Source organism: Lolium perenne, chromosome 3 (genome assembly GCF_019359855.2).
Source record: "Lolium perenne isolate Kyuss_39 chromosome 3, Kyuss_2.0, whole genome shotgun sequence".
Taxonomy (NCBI): Eukaryota; Viridiplantae; Streptophyta; class Magnoliopsida; order Poales; family Poaceae; genus Lolium; species Lolium perenne.
Genome location: NC_067246.2, coordinates 270,543,831 through 270,562,134, shown reverse-complemented (window position 1 = coordinate 270,562,134; position 18,304 = coordinate 270,543,831). Strand labels below are relative to the sequence as shown.

General features: G+C 43.5%; 1 protein-coding gene across 5 annotated transcripts; it reads right to left on the bottom strand.

Moving 5' to 3' along the window:
• Positions 1-5,576: 5,576 nt before the first annotated feature.
• LOC127344578 (uncharacterized) lies at positions 5,577-12,251 on the bottom strand. Of its 5 annotated transcripts, none has more exons than XM_071828481.1 (8): positions 11,964-12,251; positions 11,410-11,459; positions 10,631-10,971; positions 10,111-10,236; positions 7,960-10,024; positions 7,166-7,281; positions 6,955-7,046; positions 5,577-6,132 (listed from the first exon to the last, which is right to left on the bottom strand). In XM_071828481.1, exons 1-8 carry the CDS (start codon positions 11,964-11,966, stop codon positions 6,019-6,021), a joined length of 2,907 nt encoding a protein of 968 aa, XP_071684582.1. In that variant the 5' UTR covers positions 11,967-12,251; the 3' UTR covers positions 5,577-6,018. The 5 variants fall into 5 exon arrangements, with proteins under 5 accessions (XP_071684582.1, XP_071684583.1, XP_071684584.1 ...); XM_071828482.1 differs by having other exon boundaries at positions 11,410-11,440; positions 11,941-12,250; XM_071828483.1 differs by having other exon boundaries at positions 11,410-11,440; positions 11,964-12,250.
• Between the last annotated feature and the right edge of the window lie 6,053 nt (positions 12,252-18,304).

Sequence of the window (18,304 nt, the reverse complement as noted above, 5' to 3'; positions counted from 1 at the left end):
CTTCAGCGTTCCATTTATGGACTGAAGCAAGCGTCCCGGAGTTGGAACCTACGCTTTGATAGAGTGATCAAAGACTTCGGTTTTATACGGACTCATGGTGAGGCCTGTATTTACAAGAAAGTGAGTGGGAGCTCTGTAGCGTTCCTGATATTATATGTAGATGACATATTATTGATTGGGAATGATATAGAACTATTAAGCAGTGTTAAAGGTTATTTGAATAAATGTTTTTCAATGAAAGACCTTGGTGAAGCAGCATACATTTTAGGCATCAAGATTTATAGAGATAGATCAAGACGCCTAATAGGCCTTTCACAGAGTACATACCTGGACAAGATTCTAAAGAAGTTTAGAATGGATGAAAGCAAGAAAGGGTTCTTGCCTATGTTGCCAGGTAAGGTCTTGAGTAAGACTCAAGGTCCAGCTACAGCAGAAGAAAGAGAGAGGATGAGCAAGATCCCCTATGCTTCGGCAGTAGGGTCTCTCATGTATGCCATGATGTGTACTAGACCGGATATCGCACATGCTGTTAGTTTGACCAGCAGATATCAAAGTGATCCAGGAATGGAACACTGGACAGCGGTCAAAAATATCCTGAAGTACTTGAAAAGGACTAAGGATATGTTTCTTTGTTATGGCGGTGACCAAGAACTCGTTGTAACCAGTTACACCGATGCAAGTTGGAACACTGATCCTGATGACTCTAAGTCTCAGTCTGGGTACGTGTTTATATTGAATGGTGCGGCAGTGAGCTGGAGCAGTTCCAAGCAGTGCACGGTGGCGAAATCTTCAACAGAATCTGAATATATAGCGGCTTCAGAGGCTTCATCGGAAGCGGTATGGATGAAGAGGTTCATTGTTGAGCTTGGTGTGGTTCCTAGTGCATTGGACCCGTTAGTCATTTATTGTGACAACACGGGTGCCATCGCCAATGCAAAGGAACCAAGGTCACACAAGAAGCTGAAGCATATCAAGCTGCGTTTCCATTCGATTCGCGAGTACATCGAAGATGGTGAAGTAGAGATTTGCAAAGTACACACAGATCTGAATGTTGCAGATCCATTGACTAAAGCTCTCCCCAGGGCAAAGCATGACCAACACCAGAATGCTATGGGTGTTAGGTACCTTACAATGTAATCTAGATTATTGACTCTAGTGCAAGTGGGAGACTGTTGGAGATATGCCCAAGAGGCAATAATAAAGTGGTTATTATAATATCTTTGTGTTTATGATAAATGTTTGCATACCATGCTATAATTGTATTAACCGAAACATTGATACATGTGTGTTATGTAAACAACAAGGAGTCCCTAGTAAGCCTCTTGTATAACTAGCTTGTTGATTAATGGATGATCATGGTTTCGTGATCATGAACATTGGATGTTATTAATAACAAGGTTATGTCATTAGTTGAATGATATAATGGACACACACCCAAATGAGTGTAGCATAAGATCAAGTCATTAAGTTCAATTTGCTATAAGCTTTCGATACATAGTTGTCTTAGTCCTTCGACCATGAGATCATGTAAATCACTTACACCGGAAGGGTACTTTGATTACATCAAACGCCATTGCGTAAATGGGTGGTTATAAAGATGGGATTAAGTATTTGGAAAGTGTGAGTTGAGGCATATGGATCAATAGTGGGATTTGTCCATCCTGATGACGGATAGATATACTCTGGGCCCTCTCGGTGGAATGTCGTTTGATTAGCTTGCAAGCATATGATTTGATCATAAGAGATGACATACCACGGTACGAGTAAAGAGTACTTGTCAGTAATGAGGTTGAACGAGGTATGGAGATGCCGATGATCAAACCTCGGATAAGTAAAATATCGTGTGACAAAGGGAATTGACATCGTATGTAAATGGTTCAATCGATCACTAAGTCATCGTTGAATATGTGGGAGCCATTATGGATCTCCAGATCCCACTATTGGTTATTGCTCGGAGAGGAGTCTCGACCATGTCTGCATAGTTCGCGAACCGTAGGGTGACGCGCTTAAGGTTCGATGTCGCATAAGTAGATTTGAATATGGTATGGAGACGAAGTTTGTTCGGAGTCTCGGATGTGATCCAGGATGTCACGAGGAGGTCCGGAATAGTCCGGAGAATAAGATTCATATAAGGGAAGTTGATTTCTGGGTTTCGAAAATGTTCGGGATTTTTCCGGTGGTTGACTGGAAGGTTCTAGAAGGTTCCGGAGGGGTCCACCATGGGGCCCACGACCTAGGAGGCCTAGCATGGGCCGAGGGGATGCTCCCTGGCCTAATGGGCCAGGGGCACATGGCCCCCAAGGCCCAGGCCGGCCAACCCCCTAGGGTTTCCTAGGGGGGGATCAACTTGGGGGAGGGGAAAGCCCTCTCCCCCCTCTTGGCCGCCGCCCCCCCAACCCTAGATGGGAAGGGGGCCACCTTGGCCGGCTGGCCCCCTATATAAAGAGGGGAGGGGGTGGCCGGCCACACCCCCCATCCATTGCCTCCTCCTCTGGCCGCCTCTCCCTCCACCATACGCTGCTCCGGCTTAGGCGAAGCCCTGCTGCTTTTCTTCCTCCACTACCACCACCACGCCATCGTGCTGCTGGAATTTGGAGGAGATCTACCACACCTCCGCTGCCCGCTGGAACGGGAGAGGAAGGAGCTTCATCGACACCGTACGCGCGACCGAGTACGGAAGTGCTGCCGGATTGCAGCACCGGGGACGATCGTCTACACCAACAACGAGATTAATCTCGTAGGCTTTGGAATCTTCGAGGGTTAGTCTCATCTCCATCTCGTTGCTTCGATCTTGTAGATTAGATCTTGGGTGTTCCATAGATTAGATCTTGGATTTATTCGTCTTTGCGGTAGGAAAATTTTTGTTTTCTATGCTACGAATCCCATCACCAAGAAACACCACAAAGACCACTAAGCCATCCAGGGTCCAAAGACCCTAGAGGAACAAGCTCCGGGAACAAGCTTCCGAAGTGTATATCTCACGAACTTTCACCTCCACGTATCACCACGGAGAAGTTAACTCGATGCACCAAATGCAATGGAGAGAACACCACAAAGATGTTCAAGTCCTTCTCTCTCAAATTCCAACAAAGCTACAAAAACTATTGGGGGTGGAAGAGGGGAAGAACAAATAGGAGGAGGAACACCAAATTTTTCCAAGATCTAGATTTAATGGATTCCTCTCGCAAAGAGAGGGATTTGTTTGGTCAAGATGTAGATCTAGATCTCCTCTATCTTTTTCTCAAATATGGGCAGGAATCATGGAGGGATTAGAGGTAGAGGAAGCTTCTCAAACTCAACAATGAAGTAGAGAGAGTGTAGTAGAAGCAACCAGCTCAATGGGAAAGAAGGGGGTTATATATGGCCTCCAAAATGAAATCTTACCGTTGAAAACGCACCTAAAAACAGCCCCCAGCCGGACCTTCCGGGCTTGGCCGGACCACTCTGGACCATTCCGGGCACAATTTTCGTGCACCCTGGACCCTGGCCGGACCACTCCGGTCGGCAGCACACCCCACACTGAAAACATCGTTATTTTCACATCCGGACTCCGAATCTGATGACCTTGGGCTCGTTAGATTCACAACAAAAATCTCTACAAGATCATTCAAGGAAACATCATAGTCCAACCATGAAGCATAAAATAAAATGGGGAAAAGTTTAACCTATCTAAAAGAGATAAACCGGTAACACCTCCAATAGGGAAAATGCAATAACTTGAGTTAGGAAACTCGGATTTAGGTGAAACCAATTTTGTTGGAAAGAGGATGAAAATACCTAGCCCAGAAGGATATAGAATATTAATAACATGTGGGATAGATTTTTCATCATTTTAGAGGTGAAACCTCTCAATACAATGAACTGAGAAAAACTCCAATATCGAAAACGCAACAAGTATTTCATGAGGAATCTGTTTTCGATGAACTAGAGCTTGTCATGAGAATAAGAACAAGATCTAAAACACCATATGGATAAGATCCAAATAAAAACAAAGCAAGATGATGCAATGATGCAAAGGTTTGAGCTCTCTCCGAATGATACGATCGAGTTACCAGTCGAGAGCCCCTTGATAGTGCGGCAACTAACCTATAACTCGGTCTCCCAACTAAACCACGAGACCGGTAAGAAAGAAACCCTATCAAGTTCAAACCTTAACCTTGCACACTCCACTTGAACTTGTTGATGACGATCTTGACCGCAACAAGATGGAACACCTTTCTTAATTGTGCTTGCTTGATGAAGTCTTGCGGATTACTCCCCCATACTCCACTATGGGAAAGCTCCTTCTCATCTTCACATATCCATGAACACCATATGAATTGCAAGCTTCAAGCCTATGATCTATTCGAGTTGGATCATCTTGAACTTGCACCTCATTCATTCTTATTGCAACCTTGAAGCCAACATAAGATTCAAGCATTGCCTATGGATAACTCCTACAAATATAACTCAATGCAAACATTAGTCCATAGAGATTGTCATTAATTACCAAAACCACACATGGGAGCTCTATGCACTTTCACTATCTATCTTTGTTTGCCATTTCTTATGATTTTCGCAGATCTTCTCGATTCACTCATAATTTCTAGGTAATGTCGGAAAAAGGTGGCAAAGGAGGGGACATCCCTAGAGGAAACAAAAGATGGATCCGAGGAATCCACATGCACTTTTCAACTAATAGGCATCTTTTTCATTTTGTCCTTAAAATTCTACCGAAATTCTCGAGGAGATGAAATATGAGGAGGAAATGACATATGAGAGAGCATGATTCCTTTGGGTTTCTCATATTTTTCACTAACACCTGGATATTTTTCTTTCATATTTTTTTATTTTTTGTCACCTTCCCGAGAATCTCCCGACAAATGTTCAGGAGAGGGGAAATAAGGAGGAAACATTGTAGGGGAGAAGCGTGAGTTCCTAAGGCCCCCACATTTTTCATTGGATCCCAAGTATTTTCCTTTCGTTTTTTCACTTCCTTCTCCATTTTTTTAGACTTTTCTACACTTTTTCAAATTCTCCAAAATCTTCAAGAAGAAAGAGAAACAAGGTGGTAATATCCTAGGGGGTAGAATGAGTCCTCTTGAGTTCTCATTTTTCTATGATGCGCAAGTTTTCCGTCCATTTCAAAACCATTTCTTTCCTTTTATGGACTCTAAGAATTTTCGGTCCATCTTCCAAGATAAAGGGGAACAAGGTGGAGATGTCTCTTAGTCCTCATATTATTCTCTAATTCGTAAAAAATCCTTACATTTCTAAACCTTTCCTTTTCCTTCTAATGGTTTCTCGCAATGTCCTAGGTGAAAATTGTGACTCCTCTTGGGCAGTATTCATAAAGGGTGAGCTTGATGTAGTGGTATTGTATCTCCACTTGTTCCATGCAGGTCATCGGTTGAAATCAGCCTCTTTGTATGAAAAGCAAGGAAAGACTCTTAAAATTCCTTCCACAAACTCCAGTAAGTACCCCATTTTTAAACCTAGCTATTTTCCTTTTGTTCTCCCAGGTCTCTCCTTTCTCACATTTCCAGAATTTCCTTAAGAGGAAAGGACACCCTTCCTTAGAGAAAAGGACACCCACAAGCACTGAACATTCATCGTATTCTAAGTTATAGTTAACATCGTACAATGTTGCACTGTCCTGGTAGTAGCTTCCTATTTACAAATAGGATCTCCACACAATAACCTATCCCATCGTAAAATATCATCATATACTAGTACAAGCTGATCATTCTCTCAATATACCACTGTGAATCTATCACTGCACCAAGGATGCTCAAAAATTAACATCTAGTTCACCAGGCGAGAACCCATGATCTTAAAGTGCAGCCCACCCGGGTGAGATACCAAATGCCACTGCGATCCTACCACTGGGCTATTGCTACTTCTGAGAATGGCAAGAATAGCATTGTAGCCTGACTAACTGTAATTCTTTGCATCACTGGCAATTCCGGATAAAATGACTGCCGAGACAGAAATCTCCAGATTATGGTACTGCCATCAAGGGTTGTCATGCTGATTCGATCAATTTTGAAAACGAAGTAGTTCTCTTTCTCTTAACTTCTTGCTAAGTTCCTCTTTTGATGGTAGTTTCCAGCCACCCTTCATGGCAGCAGACCACCATGCCTTCAGCTCATCCTAGTGAACATAACAAAATCAGTCACCTAACATAAATTGGTACTGCTCAAGTTCAAGAAAAAATGCTACTGCTGACTGACGAGACCAAAACCATTTGATATCAGTGGACACTAGCAAGTAAGAACCGTAGGATAATCCAGGTAGAACTCTTCTGTACGGGCAAATGAAAGCAGATAAAATAAGATAGAACTTCCTTGTGATGAATTTCTGGAGAGACCTGCTTTTTTTCTCTGATCTTTGTTGTATTAGTCGAAACTTCAGAGGCATGCTCTTATGACAAAAAATTCTTACCACTGCGCTCTATGATTTAAGAGCTAGATCATACAAATTAAATTCAACGGGAAACTTTTCTTTGTTTACACAAGGTAAGAAAGATTTGTTATGGTAAATAATTTAGCATGAACAAGCAGCATAAGGCCATCTGCAAAGAGAAGAACATATTGGAATCTGCATTTTCAATAGTAGCAGAACACATCTGAATCCTATATTGAAAATATGAATACGAAAATCAATACTATTTTGGGTTACAATTTGATAATTTAGTGATACTTAAGAAAACAAAACAACTCTACAAGTCATCTGATTGTGATGCTTTGTCCAAACGATGAACGCAAGAAACAGTATATACACAAGAACTATTGGAAACGTCAAGAAAGCAAACTATCAAGCGTTTCTCTTAGTCTGTTCACTGCCATGAACTTGCTCAATTGAAAATAAGCTGATTTTAAAGTTGGCTTAATTTTTTAATGGGTTGTCTACAAAAGTGCACTGGCAAAATAGCAGTAGAAGTAAAAAAAAGAGAACTGCCTTTTCATACATTACCTCATGGAATTCATGGTTGGATACAAAGCGAGAATCTACTTGGCAAGTTGAGTTCCTGATTGTTACAGAGAGGCGGTTCCTATCCAATGCTCCTGTAAGAGAAGTATATATATTACTTACCGTCTCTTTTTTATTTTTTTAAAGAATCACTCTGCAACCTGAGCATTTAATGTAGCCAGTCACGAAATTAGACAGTTGTATAGCCACTTACCATTTATGCGTGCGACATGGTATCCTGTGCCACCCAATGCTTCTTCCCATTTACCAAATCGTAGACGCAAGAAAAAGCCATCTAAGGTAGTGTGCATTATTGGTGACGTGAACCATCTGTCAAGTATCACCAATGTAAATAAAGAAACAAACATCAGCTCTTTAGTTCTCAGTTTCCTCCCTAGTCTAAACACAACTTTCCAATTCAACAACACTAAGAGATATCCTTCTGTACATTAATATGATCAACGGACTCTTCAGTCCTCAGTGTCCTCCCTAATCTAAACACAACTTTCCAATTCAAAAATACGGAGAGAGATCCTTCTGTACATTAATATGATCAACGGACAGAACTCTAGGGCCCACATATTGTGTACAAACCAAAATTATTGTCAACGTTACAGTACACTATGAAGAGAATATATATTAGTATTTGTGAAATCGTTAGTAAGTAAGCACCTGTGAGGATTCAAACCCAGGTGGCTAGGTTTTGTGTCCCCTCCCTTAACATAGCTAGCACAGGTTCAGCTTGTATACAAGGAAACATTTTTTTTTTTAGTTCTTTAGCTAAGACGAATCATATATGAAAACTTCCCACCTTCCAGGAAGCAAAAAAGAGCACACAGCCCATAGAAAGCTATAAGCCATATAATTTGTCCAATTAAATCTTCTTAGACATGTGACCATGAGCAAATATTATGAAATCCGTAAACGAAATCATGCATGCCATACATAGCAGGTAGAAAGAGAAATGTTGAAAGGAATTCAAAGGTGATTTCTAACTAAAGTAAGTACCTTATGATATCTGATCGAGACAAACGAAGCCTCTGCAAGGCTCCAAAAATAATACTTGATTGATCACATACATCACTGGAGATAATACCATAGGGTACAATTTGCTTGTTTTGTCGCAGACTCTCCATGGAATCTGAACCCACTTCCTTATTTTTGAATCCTTTTCCATCAATATATTCAGCAGATGTGTTTGCTTCTAAATTATCATGAGGAGCTACAGTCTTTCCAGTGATGCTCCCTCCACAATGCTGACCTTCACCTCGAGATAACATGTTTCCTCTTGATTCCTCGTCACTGCCAGGACATAATTGCTCCTTACCTTTGTCACCTACCCATAAAACTAGCCGTCCATGTCCACTAGAAGATTTTTGAGTTTCTTGTCCTGCCTCTAGTCCATCATGGCTGCTGTAATTAACAAAAGGACTCTTTCTCTGATTACGCTCTTCAGATATTTCGTAATCACATGAGATAGCTAACCTTACTGCTGAGGTCTTTGCATGTCTGAGTGCATCCAATCTCTTTGCGAGAATGGAAGCCATAGTTTCTGACTGCTTATGCTCTTCTTGAGGAATCACTGGACATTTGCTGCTTGTTGTGCCATTGTCACTTCCTGTGCTAGTAAAGTATTGTGAATTGTAGAATTCTTTCTCCACATTAAACTTCTGCTGAGATGAAGGATACAACTTATCACCTGCACCCTTTGGACTGACAGCACACAAATCACTGTTTACATTGCAGGGTGTTGCATCCATCAGTTTCATTGAGGTTTTTGGCAAAAGACGACTTACCCACAAGCTTTCAGTGAATCCACCATTAATACCCGTTGCAGCATTCAAAGAGCTGGCATGGCACTCATTTTGTTTTTCTATGACAGTTCTAGAACACGACTTGCTGGCGTTGGGTATCTTGAAGTTTCTTCCGGCTCTCAAAGGGAGAACTCCAGTTTGATCTCTAAAATTGCCATTACCACCACCTGAATCCTCTTGAAGGCTGTCAGCAGCTAAATCCTCAATAGCCACATCAACAGTTCCTCTGCCCATACTAATCTTTTTGCCGAGCATAGAATTGCTACCATTTAGATTCAGTGCTAGTCTGTCAGCTTCGCGCTCAGTGCAATCCATTTCTGACTGATCACTTGTATCTCTTGAAGCTGTCATAACATTATGGCAATAAAGAGATTGAAAAAGAGAATTGAAGCCAACAGGCTGCAGAGGAATTCTGATGTTTTTTTGAAGCTCCATTGAATGTTCTGCTAGTTCATGTCCTGTAGCCTCTGAAAGCTTCTGATCAAGTGAAACAACAGTAGTGCCTCTATCAAGCATGGTTGATCCATTAGTCAGAGATGACATCCAGTTAAAGAACGAGCTACCATTTCTGGGCAACAATCCTGAGAAAGAACTCTCATTGTATTCCCTTCTAAATCTTTTACTTCGAGAAGACATCTCGCATGTGGAGTATTGTGCATGTTCTCTCTTTGGAGCTTTCATACTTGGGCAGCTCTCCATACTCTCATTGCTATCATCATCCTGCTTTGTTTTGCTAACACAATTGCTCTGGTCGTGCATGACCTTTTCTTTGCCCTTCTCAAGCTTTGTAGGATTAACATCCGTTGTAGACTCATATCTTGTGACAGGATTAACACCAGATGCTGAGTCACATTTTGAAACAGGGTTAACACCAGATGTTGACTCACATCTAGCAAGAATAGGCTCATCCTTATGATTTCCCTGTGTAACCTGATCTTGGGGATTACCATCATGGTTATCCTGCATAACCTGATCTTGGCGATTACCATTATGGTTTTCCTGCATAACCTGATCTTGGTGATTATCACTTTTGTTATCTAGAAAACCTGACAACTTTACTGGAACCTTTCTTGTATTACCAAAAGGTGACTCTGCATTCAATGCATTGTTCGGCAAAACATAGTCCCTCTGACTAATTGCTTTTACTAATCGAGCACGCCAGATATTATCTGCCCAGGATCTTCCATTAGGGACAGTGGTTGCACAGTAGATCTGTTTTTCTGAAATACTACGCAGGGCACTATTTTTGGAAGCCACGCCTGTAAAATGCCATGCTATTTTTTATTGTTGCGAAGAAAAGAAGATAAGGGTAGTTTTAACAATTGTCCTAAATATAGTATATTACTGTGAGAAGCGTCCTTGCAGTATCTTGTGGGAGAACTACGCACTTCCTCTTTATTCGGCTTATCTGCACAGCAGTTGTCAGACAATTCTTTCTCTTCGTTCATCAAATTGATCCCTCCACAGCATTCTACAAGCATCAATCATCAAACAAGATTAGTTAATCGTCGGAATACTGACAACCAGATGACAAAAATGTAAATGGCATTAGGCTATCTATTTTGTTTGGACTACTGAGGCGAAAGATACATGAAATACACTGAAAAGTTATGTAACATACTATTGGTAAAAAAAATCTCGCTAACACACATTAGGGAAGAGACATTTTGTATGTTTGAGAGATGGTAAACTTGTGCCGGTTATGTTCATACACAGTTTGGACTCTACTGGCAAGCTAAGCAGTTATCTAGGGCAACAATTGGTGCTACATGCAGATCTCTAAGCTAAAATTCAAGCATCAATCGTGTGTCTGGACTCTGGACTACTCGAAGTCAGTGAATCGGATTTGTGTCTTTTAAACTTACTTGAATCTTGTTCCTGTGATCTTATAGAAGTAGATTGTTGCGCATCAAGGTTTCGTGTTCTATTTGGACTAGCCATGGATACTCTCACTGTACTGTCACTGCAAGTTCGTAGCTGCGACGGCATTTCTCCAGCATCCCTTACTGAGGCATCTACGTTATCACCACTCTTCCTGGCACCGCCACCGCCGCCACCACCACTTGGTTGAGGCGAAGATATCACTATGTTCAAAGTGTCCGCATTCCAGCGAAGAGAGGCTTTTCTTGTGCTTAGGCTGGAGGCTGCGATTTTAATGCTCAGGCCATCATCCGGAGACCAGACCAGCTCGGAGAGGGGGCTCATGAGAACATATCTAGTGATACCACCCTTTAAATGATACCATGATACCGTATAAAAAAAGTATTTTTATACGTGCTAAAAAATTATACGAAAAATTGTGAGTGCTCATGAAGCATGTTCCTACATCATCACAAAATTTCATATCCAAACTCGACATGGACACTGAGAAACAAAAAAGAGAAAATCAGCATGAATAGTGCTACCTAGTGTCACAAAAAGATAAAATCAGAAAATCCACTATTCATGCTGATTTTCTCTTTTTTGTTTCTCAGTGTCCATGTCGAGTTTGGATATGAAATTTTGTGATGATGTAGGAACATGCTTCATGAGCACTCACAATTTTTCGTATAATTTTTTAGCACGTATAAAAATACTTTTTTTGTACGGTATCATGGTATCATTTAAAGGGTGGTATCACTAGATATGTTCTCGGGGGCTCATGCCGGATGTTTGGATTGCATTTACACCTGCACCTGAATGTCCACCATGTGCCTTTCAGCAGACTATAAAGATAAGAGGATGTTTGCAGGAAATACAACTAGTCTAGATGCAGAAACGAACTACTATATATAGCTAATGAACTAAAAGCCTAAAACTAAAACAGAACAAAGCTTAATGAGATGCACAAGTAGATTGTAATTTTTCTACATAAATAAATAAATTTTGCAAATATTTCCCTATTTTTTGGTTGTCCCTCCCAAACAAACTGGGGTGTAACCCAAACGAAGTCACTCATAAGCCATACGTATACATATATGTATGGATCATGACACAACAAGGCGACACAGTACTTACCCGAATTAGAAAAAAAGTAGACATCTACAGCGAATTTGTCGTCAATAGAAAATCAAAAGCTTAGCTCGAAGCGGAATAACAATAAACAAGTATATAAAGGACAGTATCGCGGCGAGAAAAGCGAGCAGAGATAAATGAAAACAAGTAGAGAGTAGTGATCGCTGATGCAACAGCCGACCTCTGGGGGCGGCGAGCCACTACCATCTCATCTCACAGCATTGCTGCCCTCCCCGCGGCCACGGTCGGTCCCCGGAAAACAGCGCGCGCCGGCCGGCGCACCTGCTCGCACCACCGGGGAAGGAGTAGGAGGGAGGGGGACTTGGTGGCAGGAAGCGAGGCCAGGGCACCTGGTGAGCTGCGCCGGCGGCTAGCAAGCTGGTCAGGAGGAGAATTTGGGGGAGGTCTAGGAGGGCAGCATCGCCGGTCCCGGTGGGGAAGGGGAGGGAGATGCTTTTGTTTGTGCGCTGCATGCGGCGGAGGATCGCCGGAATGCGAGGCGGAGGTTGAGCCACGTAGAGGCCGCCTGAGACACATGCCTGCTTCTCCGGACTTTTCTCTTCCCCCTGCGTCGCTGCGCTACGGTTGGAGCGCTTGGGGACGGAGACGGCGGTGGCGATCCGACGGCTGTGGCTCGTCGAGAGGCGGCGGTGGAGGAGTGAGCACCGTCGGATGATAGGGAGGGCTTCGTGAACTGATGGGAGGTGTCCGTCTGGTGGTAGGACAGCATCGCCTGTAGGTGACAGGGATGGAGATAAGCAAGAGATTGGTGTCACCAGCATTCGGGTTGAAGAATGAGCTACAGCAGGAACATGGAGATGAGCGGAATCTTCTCTGGTGCTGGTGCGTGACATGAAGATAAGTGGATTCTCCGTTTGTGTCAAACAAAAAGGTGAATCTCCCAGACTTTTCCATCGAATATTTTAGACAAATTATGGATAATCGATTTTATTTACTCCGATGTTGCTTATATTATCGTCGGTGGAGGTAATTTTACAAGAGGGACCACATAAGAAAATAAAATTACAACTAGGCCCCTATTTTTTGCAGTGAAGACCTTGCGACAAAAAGTGATCACGTCATGGTCTTCCTCTAGCGCCTTCTCCACCGCATCCATGCCTAAGCTTGCGAGCACGGCCTACCGTTATGTACAGCAGCAAGGGTGCGCCATCTCGAAGCCAGAAGACCTCCAATTTGGCACACATGCGTGGAGGAAGAACACCTCGCGTCGGCGAGCGACGACCATGACGGGAGCGGCTGCCCTACAGCCTTTGAGTCCAAAACCTAGACGGCATCAAGCCGTCGAAGAAAAGCTTCCAAAGAAGTGGAGCTGCTGCCCTTTGTAAGGGTACATTGCCCCTATGTGTGTTTTGGGTAATCAATGATAATTCTTATGGACTCATGTTTTCATTGAGTTTATATGAAGGAATATTCCATAAGTCATTCTTGTAGTCCATGTGTTGGATTCAAGTGTGGATGTCATGAAGATAAAAGATATACCTTAGGTATTGGCGTCAAGATCATCGATTTCAAGAGAAGAATATATTATATGATCAAGATGAGTGCTTGATTTCAAGAGAAGAAATTCAAGATGTGGTTCTAAGCCGGTGTCATGATGATCTAATGAGTTGAGCTATAGTTGACTAAGGTTTAAAGCATGCAATCAAATGAAGAGTTCTTTATGTGCCTCAAAATATTATGGTAGAGCATGAGCAGATACAAGGTTGACCAAGACTAAGAGTGAAGATTGAATTCAAGTTGATCAAGGCATGAAGCATAAAGATTGAACCACTTTTGATCATGTGATCTTGTGGTAGAGTAAGCTTTCTTAATTATGCTTTGTGAATTAACCCATCATATATGTGTGATTGTGTTGCTTATATGGGTTAGGTATCTCGATAACTTATGCTTGAAGCTTGTCATCCATTTGGTGACAATGGACTTGTGAAGATATGCTTCAAGGTAGCTTTCCCACAGTGGTGTATGGGGGAGCAATCATGAGTCTTCACGAAGCAACAATGATCAAATGAGGCTTTCCGGCTTGAATGGAGCTTGAAGCGTTGTCTTCAAGATCAAGCGGGATGCGCAAGGCAAAGGTATGGCCTTACTAGGTTTTCCTTTTACCGGTCTCAAGATGGTTGTTGGGAGACCTGATTATAGGATAGATAACCGCACTATCAAGAGGGGCTTTCGGTTGGATAACTTGGTCACATCGTCTTAGGGTGTTCAATCATTTGCATACTTTGCATCCCTATATTCTTGTTGCTTCTTGGTGTTTTCAGTGTGAGATTATTGAGCTTGTTTCCAGCTTTTCAACAAGCCCAAGTTCATCGAAAACGAAATTTGTATGCATCTTCTATTGCGTTTTCGAGTTTGGACGTCTTTATCGCTTCTTGATGTTGAGAGGCTCCCTCTCTAGAATCATCTAAAAAAATTGGTGAAGATTCTTTACTGTTTTTTGGGGTTCTATTCATTGTTATTGGCCGGCCCCCACGCCTGTCTGACCGGTCGGGCGCTAGGGTCCACGCCGGTGATCGTCGGAACAGCTTACTGCAAGCCTTTTCGTCTGCAGGCCGGCAGGTGCCAGCTGGTTCGGCCCAGGCGGTGGGTTTTTGCTGGCATTCCGGTTCGTTCGGCCCAGGCTCCGGCCCTGCCAGCCGTAGCGTAAGTTCGTTTCAGCGCTAGCTCCAGCCCACTTGCCGTGTGATGTCTACGGGTGCTTCTATTCTTGTAGACAGTGTTGGGCCTCCAAGAGCAGAGGTTTGTAGAACAGCAGCAAGTTTCCCTTAAGTGGATCACCCAAGGTTTATCGATCTCAGGGAGGAAGAGGTCAAAGATATCCCTCTCATGCAACCCTGCAACCACAAAGCAAGAAGTCTCTTGTGTCCCCAACACACCTAATAGGTGCACTAGTTCGGCGAAGAGATAGTGAAATACATGTGGTATGAATATATATGAGCAGTGGCAACGGCACCAGAAAAGTGCTTTGCCCAGGACAGTAAACAAGCAGTAGTAACGCAGCAGTAGTAATGCAGTAAAACAGTAAACAAGCAGCGATAGCAGTATTTAGGAACAAGGCCTAGGGATCATACTTTCACTAGTGGACACTCTCAATATCGATCACATAACAGAATAGATAAATGCATACTCTACACTCTCTTGTTGGATGATGAACACATTGCGTAGGATTACACGAACCCTCAATGCCGGAGTTAACAAGCTCCACAATTCAATGTTCATATTTAAATAACCTTAAGAGTGCATGACAGATCAACACAACCAAACCAAGTACTAACATAGCATGCACACCGTAACCTTCACACTATGAAAGGAGGAATAGATCGCATCAATACCATCATAGTAATAGTTAACTTCTGTTATCACCAGAATTTGACCGGATCAGAGGTGGGCCGCGATTGGAGATGGGCTTGAAGAATATACATGGAAGGAATACGTGAATCGGCCTTTATATGCAAAGTTTGGGCTAGTTGGCCCGTGTATCTGTAACATAGTAGGATACGTGTCGGTTAGTTAGAGTTTGCCTCGTGCACGGTTGGGATTATTCCCACGTTAGAAAGTCTACGGACTATAAATATGTATCTAGGGTTTATGGAATAAACAACAACCAACGTTCAACCACAAATCAATCCTGGCGCATCGCCAACTCCTTCGTCTTGAGGGTTTCTACCGGTAAGCATCATGCTGCCTAGATCGCATCTAGCGATCTAGGCAGCACAAGCTTATGTTGTTCATGCGTTGCTCGTACTGAAGCCTTTTTGATGGCGAGCAACGTAGTTATCTTAGATATGTTAGGGTTAGCATAGTTCTTCGTATCATATGCTATCGTAGTGCAACCCTTGCATATCTAGCCGCCCTCACACCTATCTTAGGTGTGGGGGCGGCACCCCGCTTGATCTTTATTTAGTAGATCTGATCTGTTACGGTTGCTCCTTGTTCCTCAAGGATTAGTTTAATATCTGCAACAGTTAGGCCTTACAAAGGGTTGGAGGATCCAGCGGCACGTAGGGTGTCGTTCGCTAGTCCTAGACAGGATGTTCCGGGGATCAACCTCGTGTTGGTTTTTAGGCCCTATCTAGGATCAGCTTACGATCACCGTGCGTGGCCGCGAGGCCCAATCGTGAGTAGGATGATCCGATTATGCGGTGAAAACCCTAAATCGTCGTAGGTCGTTTTAACTTTATCTTGATCAAGCAGGACCACCATATATTCGTGCACCTCGTACGAATCATGGGTGGATCGGCTCCTTGAGCCGATTCACAGGATAACCTGAGAGCCGATCGAGGCTCGTATTTAATGTTTACATGTATGCCATGCAGGAAACTAAGCGAGGCATCTCCATCACCTTCCTGACCAGGTATAGGTCAGGTGGCACGCCCTTGCATCAGCATCGGACGTGTGTACCAGAGGCTTTGCGGGTCGTCGCTCGGAGGGACCAGGGCCAGCCGCAGCCCTAAGTTGTTCCCGGCTCTACTGTGTTGCCCGCCGCTGCCCGCCGGTGGGTTTTGACCGTCAACAGTTCCTCAAGGATTAGTTTAATATCTGCAATAGTTAGGCCTTACAAAGGGTTGGAGGATCCAGCGGCACGTAGGGTGTCGTTCGCTAGTCCTAGACAGGATGTTCCGGGGATCAACCTCGTGTTGGTTTTTAGGCCCTATCTAGGATCGGCTTACGATCACCGTGCGTGGCCGCGAGGCCCAATCGTGAGTAGGATGATCCGATTATGCGGTGAAAACCCTAAATCGTCGTAGGTCGTTTTAACTTTATCTTGATCAAGCAGGACCACCATATATTTGTGCACCTCGTACGAATCATGGGTGGATCGGCTCCTTGAGCCGATTCACAGGATAACCTGAGAGCCGATCGAGGCTCGTATTTAATGTTTACATGTATGCCATGCAGGAAACTAAGCGAGGCATCTCCATCACCTTCCTGACCAGGTATAGGTCAGGTGGCACGCCCTTGCATCAGCATCGGACGTGTGTACCAGAGGCTTTGCGGGCCATCGCTCGGAGGGACCAGGGCCAGCCGCAGCCCTAAGTTGTTCCCGGCTCTACTGTGTTGCCCGTCGCTGCCCGCCGGTGGGTTTTGACCGTCAACACATTCTGGCACGCCCGGTGGGACTACATCGGCTTGAGAGCTCGAGGAAATCGGCATTGGTCATGTCTGCAGAGCCGATGTTCAGGTATAGTTCTGTGGATAACTGCAGAGCCGATATCTGCAGTAACCTGACAGAATCGGCTCGGGGGGCACATAATCAGATACACAGATGCTATGAACATGTGCGATACATGTGCAGTGAAATATTGGGGGCCGATAGAAAAATCGGCCAGTAAAAAAAAATTCTCATAGATCTACCAGCTGCGTGTTCAATATACGGATTTCGACCAAGTCGGTGTTCAGTTCAGCCTCAAGGCCAACTTCCAACCTTTTACTCATTAGGCCGTTGGTGTTTCGTCTGCAATATCGGCTTTCAAAGGAAGAAAAGGTGATCAGCTCCGGTGTATCTACCGTCGGCCTGGCTAAGTTGGCCACCTTCTCAGCTACGCTCGTAGGAATGGCTAGGACCTCTGCATGGTGGCTGTCTCAATTGCCTGAGTTCAAGGCCCTTGGACTGAACTGTGTATCCTCGCCACTTTTCTCACCTTAACTGAGGCTCGGGGGGCAGCTGATTTGGTAGACACTCTGTTTTTGGAAGCCGATTGGAGTGTCATCGGCTGACCCTGCATCATAACCTTCTTCGAAAGCGGCGAGTTGTTACAGAAGAAGAAGACTACTAGAGCTGCGGAAAGGAGCCTGAAAGGGAAGCCGTCGTCATCTATAGGGTCTGGACCGTCCTGTTCTTTGCAAGAAGATGAAGGAGACTGATTCTCAAAACAGCCAATGAACAGCCATCGGCTATAGGATTGCAAAGTATTATGGTCGAGATGTCAAAATGGCGAGGTCTGTTTACCGCCATGGCAAAGACAAAGAAGAGAGCGATCACTACGAGTGGCAAGGACAAAGAGGAGGCCGGTTCAAGCGATCGGCTTCGATATGATGATAAAAGGTACAATAATGAAGACGGTATAGAGTCTTATAATGCTTTCAATATGTCTTTTATGTGAGTTTTGCTGTACCGGTTCATACTTGTGTTTGCTTTAAACAACCTTGCTAGCCTAAACCTTGTATCGAGAGGGAATACTTCTCATGCATCCGAAATCCTTGAGCCAAACACTATGCCACTTGTGTCCACCATACCTACCTACTACATGGTATTTCTCCGCCATTCCAAAGTAAATTGCTTGAGTGCTACCTTTAAAATTTCTATTCTTTATCTTTGCAATATATAGCTCATGGGACAAATAGCCTAAAAACTATTGTGGTATTGAATATGTACTTATGCATCTTATCTCTTATAAGTTGCTTGTTGTGCGATAACCATGTTTACAGGGACGCCTTGACAACTATTCTTTGTTGAATATCATGTGAGTTGCTATGCATGTCCGTCTTGTTTGAAGTAAGAGCGATCTACCACCTTATGGTTA